This window comes from Salmo salar, chromosome 12, assembly GCF_965601325.2.
Source record: "Salmo salar chromosome 12, fSalSal1, whole genome shotgun sequence".
NCBI classification, from domain to species: Eukaryota; Metazoa; Chordata; class Actinopteri; order Salmoniformes; family Salmonidae; genus Salmo; species Salmo salar.
In genome coordinates, this window is record NC_138302.1 from 88,872,274 (window position 1) to 88,878,303 (window position 6,030).

Below are 6,030 nucleotides of genomic sequence, written 5' to 3' on the forward strand. Positions count from 1 at the left end.
GCATTACCTTGCATGTATCTAGATTCTAGATGCATGAACAAAATGTACCACCGTGGTCTGTACTGTCAGCTACACACGCAGGATCATTACAGGAGCCCAAACAAGTTTATTAGTATAATTTAATCACCTACTTTTTGATGTGGGTATTTTGATTTTGCATCAAGATGCATGTATTGTAAATAGAATGTATTACCAAAGTGGTAAATAGTTCAGATTGAAACAGAATGGAATATATATTCATTATTAGACTGGTTTTATTGAAAGATGTGCCGTAACTTTTACATCAACATCATTCTATGACATAATGCTTTTTTATGTATGTTGAGTTCTATAATAACCAAAAAATTGAACTAACGGTTTTATAGTTTCGAAAGAAATGCGCAAAATGTGTGCTGCCAATTGTACAAAAACAGTTAGGTTTACTTAGTATCTACAATATGTAAATGTATAATCTACTTTGAAACAAATTTACTGCATCATACAATTAATAGCAGTAATCTGTTGTTCTCAGTATTTGTTCCGAACCAAAGTACTGAAATGTAAACTCTTTGAAACTGACAATTTTTCATAATTTACAGATGACTTGAATCTTCATGTTTAATTTCTATTTTTGCACTCCCCTTAAATATTTATAAATCAGTACACATTACATGTTTTGTAACAGTAAATATACATGTTGGTTTTCTCAGTAAAATGCTCTGCTATCATGTAATTATTTTGAAACATAGTACTTCAGTAGTATTGTTAATTGACTTCACTATGTTATGTATCACTCTGTTAATAAACATATATCATATAACAGTCTGGAAGCCTTTCTGATACACTCTGTCTCACTGTGGTAGATAGTATTGAAAATGAAAATAAGTATACAAGCCATGATTCATGTCAAGACCTGCATGGAGACATTTGCTTTGTCAGGCTGTATATATTATCATATACTATCATGTCTCCTCATGCTTTTTCTTTGTCTGTGGTTTCCTCACTTCTCTTCTCATTGGTGGTGGTGCCCCTGAAACGCTGACTCAGTTCTTCAGACAACACTGTGCAACATGATTTCTGTGGGGAGCAAATTGTATGGATGTTTAGAGAGATCTTGACCAGGCAATCTGCTTATCCATTCATATGAAATATTCACACAATGCACCAGTGTTAAACCAGCAGTGACTAGCTCACCCTCTGCTCCCCAGCACCGCTCCGGGACTTGGCGGTGAGCTCCAGGACAGCCAGCAGCACCCCCAGTCCCAGGCCAAGGACCAGCACCAGAAACATGCCCTTCAGGCTGTGGGGCTGCAGGGAGGAGGCCTTGGCTGGGTTTGCCATGCAGCTGCTGGCCCACCACTTACTGCGCAGGTAGGACAACTCCCCTGCCTCACTCAGCTGCAGGATGGCCACGCTCAGGTTCTTCAGCATGGGAGAACCTGAATGACACAAACAGTACCATTTGCAAGTCAGCTGGCTTGTTGTCATAAGGTCATAAAATCAGCCATAAGCCAATATGTGGATTGCATGAGTATCTGGGTGCCTTGCTATTTTGAGTACAGGAACAGTTTTTAAAAGTTTCAGTCAATATGTGTTGTATGAGATCTCACTATCGGTCTAGACTACATGGCTCACCCAGGGTGCCTGCAATGCTGTACCCTCTCATGCCGATGACCTCATGGACACGGATCAGCTCACAGTGACGTGCCACCGCCAAGTCCAGTGACACAGACTCTCCAATGAAGGCAAAGTTGCCCTCCTTTGCCCGGCGAACACCCTCATCCATTGACGGCACAAAACTCTTGGTTCTTTCCATGTGCTCATAGATCTTGCGGTAGGTTGGGTTATTAGAGTTCTACACCAAAGAAAAGAAAAACCACAGACAGAGAGGAAGAGAAAGTCAGTATGCTGCTGAGAGAACTGACAGAACTGAGACACTGACGTGAATCTAATCCTTTGATGGCAAAGAGTGAAGGGAAAAGGAGGGATATAGGAGGGCCGGGTGTGGCGGGGTACACTGGCCTAACCTTGAAGTAGGCAAGCGTAGAGGAGCCAGACAGGGTCCCATACTCAATTCCTTGCTGGTTGGCCAGGTCCTCAAACCCTTTCACCATCAGTGAATTGGAGTCTGAGCCCTGAGAGGTGCTGAGGTTGGAGAAATAGCAGGCCAAGAGGACCAGACCAAACAACCACCAGGTGCAGCAGATAATACGTCCTGATAAAGCTTTGGGGTGTGGACCGGCACCTGAGAATAAGATAAAGGAATACTAAATCAGAACACCAAACCACAGACCCATATAAAGCTCCTCCTAAGCTCTTATGTTGTACTGCTGTGGGTAAGCTATTGGTTGAAATGCCTGGTTAAATCCCTGTTAGTTACCCTGTAAAGTGAGGGCTCCAGCGGTGTACCACAGACTGTGGCTGAGAGTGAAGCTGTTTTTCTCAGTCTGGGGTTGACTCCACTCACATGGGCTGAGTCTGTGTTGAAAAAGTTTTGTGTAACCGTCTTTAAATTCTACTTGTAAAAGGCTCCCGTCAGGCACATGATAAATGTATTTTCTGATGAAAGTTCATCACAATAACAACTCACCTGGCTACTATACAGAAGCAGACAGCAGTCCCCAGGTATGCAGCGAGGATCCCCACCCAGGTATCTACTGAGAAGGGGGTAAGGAAGTCAAAGAAGCCAGCCTCTTCTGAGATGTCTTTCCTCAGGAGAATACTGATGCCTGTCTGCATGAAGGGTTTGGTCATCCCCACAGCCTTCTCCCGGGCAGCAGTTAGGGTCAGAGGAGCAATCGCCAGGTCTGCCTCCTACAGGGATAAGAATATATATTAATATTTTATGGATTGCACATTATACATTTGCTTTTTATCTGCATTAATAACATCACACATGGTTATAGTCACATCTGTACAGTATCTATCATAAGCAGATGTGAGTAGATTTTTTTGTACTATAATCACTTATGTATGAAAATGCTAGCTTTACTCACCCCTCTCACCACCTCACCGATCATCCCGTTCCAGGCCCCACTCTCATCCTGCCTGCCATAGGACCCATCTTTCACCAGGTGCACATTGTATTTGAAGCTCAGTTTCTTGGCCAGTTCAGACAGCAGGTCCATGCAGTACCCTTCCAGCTGAGAGCCTTTGGACATTGTGTATGGATCTTGCTGAAAGATGGGACACAAAGGAACTATTCTGATGTAATCATATTTATACAGCAGCAAATGTCTTGAATTTGAGTATAAAATGCTTTCAGGCAATAAAGTATAGTGTCAGAAACAGGTATCGTACTACCTTTATTGTAGTGATTGTCAAGTCTGGTCGCACTGATAAGGGAAAAAAGATAGTAAGATATAGAGGTTATCTTGATTCAGAGCAGCCACATCCAAATGAAGTTGTATTTGAACATGTCCAACTACATCTTTAGTTAAATCAATTAGGATTCGCAGCATCTCCAACAGTGGAACATTTTGAGTGCTTTCTAAGAGCATCAATGCATCAATACATAATTTCAATTGAATAAAGGCATATACACATGAGGACAACAACATACATGCTGACACATTGAAGAGACAGAGGAGAGGGAACCGGCAGCAGACTTTAGCAGAACTTCCCTATCGGCATTGAGATATTGCCAAAGTGTCTTTCCAGTCCCAGTGGTTTAACATCACTGAGTTTTTCTTTCACTCTGAGTGCAATTGGAGTGCCTTCCAAATTTAGCAGGCTGAATCAAAGAGCTCTTTGTGCTGTGGCCTTCTTTAGGCCTTATACCCTAAGTCAGTGACCCCTTTGCAGATAGTGAGGGTGAATGTGGGGGTGCATTGATGCCTTCTTTCTCATCACCACTGGTTTCCGGCATCCCAGAGATCTGGCCACTCTCTTTTCCCTCTTGAAAATGTTCAAAACCCCCAAGATCTATTTATAGCCATAAACCAGTTAGTGAGTTAATTCAAGCCATCACAAAGCCATGGCACTATGGGGTGGGAGGGCAGTCAAAGAGTATCAAAAGCCTTGATTCAGGCTAAGGCCTCAGGACTCCATCAATACCATAGGGCGATCCTGACACACACATCAGCTCCTCCTATTCAAAATATGACACACATACAAGCTCTCAATGGCCCTGTCACTATTTGGCTACAGTTAAACACAAGGATTTTTGTGATCATGTCAGCTGGCTCTCTTCTTTTTCTATCAGAGTGGGGTATGGTGTGTGTGTGCCAGACAGGATGCGGCCCCTCACTTTGATGCCATGCCCAGCTGACAGTCTCCCCATTTATGACTAGTCAAGGCCTGAGAAACTATACCACGTCAAGCAGAGAGGACATGAGGAGTCTGGCACCAAAATGAGCATATCCACTGTCACACTGCCACCAGACAGTACAACGACTGGTCAAACAGCTAAAGAAAAACATCTAAAGCACAGATACAGTATGTCATTTTCACATGAGTCAGTCTGAGTCCCAGTTTGTTTGTGTCATCATGCCAACAATAGGTGGACTTCCATAGGTTTCAAATTAAATGGACCTCAGCTGCCCGAGGTGCCCACACTGACTGATTTTGGACTATTTTGGTTATATATTTTTCACACAAATGTCAGTGAGCCACTCACTCAACATCTTTATAGGCCCTATACATTTCATTTTTAATTGTTGGATAATAATAATCAAGCAGTACATTTATGGGGGAAATGTCTCCTTTGGGTGTTAGGGGGCCCATCAACAGAATTTTGAAATGGGCCCCCAAATCGCTATGTCCGCCCCTGATACCAACTCCTTGTCACTCATTGTCATACCAAACAAATCTGCAGTGTTCTGCTCCAGCTCTTTAGAGGTTATTAACAATAGAATGTTTTTGCTGTAACGCCAGACAATAACAGCATTGGTAAGAGCACAAACAGATCTGGGACAAGGTTACGGTGAATCCCATGCATGTCAAGATTCCTGTTTTATACAATTTTGTTTGCTTAAGTGACAGACAAACAGGCAAACCACTCACTGGGTTTCTAAGCACAGTAGGATGCATGTTAAACATTGCATTACCTGCAGCACAGCTCCCTGGGGACAGTAGAAGCACCACGGTGCACACTACAACACCCTCCAGCACCCTCATGGTTTCACCTTTGATCCTAATGATGTAAAACAATCAATGTAATTGATATTACAAACTATCAAATTCAGAGAACAAAAAAACTCAGGGAACAAATTAAGGAATACAATTGAACAGCTGACAAAAAATACCCTAGGTATGAAGCATGGACATATTAAATCTATGACAATAAACAAATGAAAAATATCTCCATACCTGACAGGATTGTTAGCTGTAAATTGAGTCTGCTGTGTTGAACCTTCCAACTATAATCTGATCCTGATGAACTAGGGCAAATGATGATGAGAAATATTCATCCCAACACAACATAGTTGTGATAACAGCCAATGGACTTTTTGTGGGTGGAGAATGAGATTTTAAAGGGGGGTGGGGGACAGACAAAGAGTTTGTTCCCTTTACAGGGACTGCGGTTGAAAATTAGCCGGCTGGCTAAAACCGGCACTTTTACTGAAACGTTGATTAATGTGCACTGTCCCTGTAAAAATAAAATAAACTCAATAAGTCACTTAATAATATGTTTGGAATGTATCACAGGTTGTTATAATTGAGAAAAAATCTTATAATCTGCCAAATTGCTTGTGACTGGTTTGAAGTCAGCCTCAGGTTCACACCTGTTTACAGAGCAAGGCTGTAGGCTCCTGAACAAATAATAAAGAAAAGGTTTTTAAAAAACCATTGACAAACGAAAGGGGGTGGGAATGTGTGTAGTGTAAACAGCAAAGGGAGCTGCATGGAGCTATTCCTCTTACATGTCTAACTCTTGGCTGCAGATATGTTGCCCCTTCATTAATCAATATCTATTTTGTTTGTATATGCAATAAATTGTGACAAGTTAAGTAACTATGCAGAAAAAGGCTATGCATACAGGCATAGCCTTTTTTTTAACCGTACCCAACGGAATGCAACTTCTAAGCAGCACTGTACTGGACGTAACAG

General features: G+C 42.0%; 1 protein-coding gene across 1 annotated transcript; it reads right to left on the reverse strand.

The window, feature by feature from the left end:
• Positions 1-232: 232 nt before the first annotated feature.
• On the reverse strand, positions 233-5,424 carry LOC106565970 (glutamate receptor U1). Its single transcript, XM_014133687.3, has 10 exons — positions 5,290-5,424; positions 5,028-5,113; positions 3,283-3,314; positions 2,976-3,155; positions 2,570-2,793; positions 2,360-2,457; positions 2,007-2,224; positions 1,615-1,834; positions 1,174-1,418; positions 233-1,056 (listed from the first exon to the last, which is right to left on the reverse strand). The coding sequence occupies exons 2-10, from the start codon at positions 5,095-5,097 to the stop codon at positions 952-954; spliced, it is 1,392 nt and encodes a 463-aa protein (XP_013989162.1). The 5' UTR covers positions 5,098-5,113; positions 5,290-5,424; the 3' UTR covers positions 233-951.
• Between the last annotated feature and the right edge of the window lie 606 nt (positions 5,425-6,030).

Coding starts and splice junctions, on each gene's coding strand:
- LOC106565970 (XM_014133687.3), bottom strand. CDS start 5,097: ATGAGGGTGCTGGAGGGTGTTGTAGTGTGCACCGTGGTGCTTCTACTG. Junction 2,794..2,975: donor TCGGTGAGGTGGTGAGAGGG/GTGAGTAAAGCT, acceptor TTATCCCTGTAG/GAGGCAGACCTGGCGATTGC. Junction 1,835..2,006: donor CTACGCTTGCCTACTTCAAG/GTTAGGCCAGTG, acceptor TCTTTGGTGTAG/AACTCTAATAACCCAACCTA.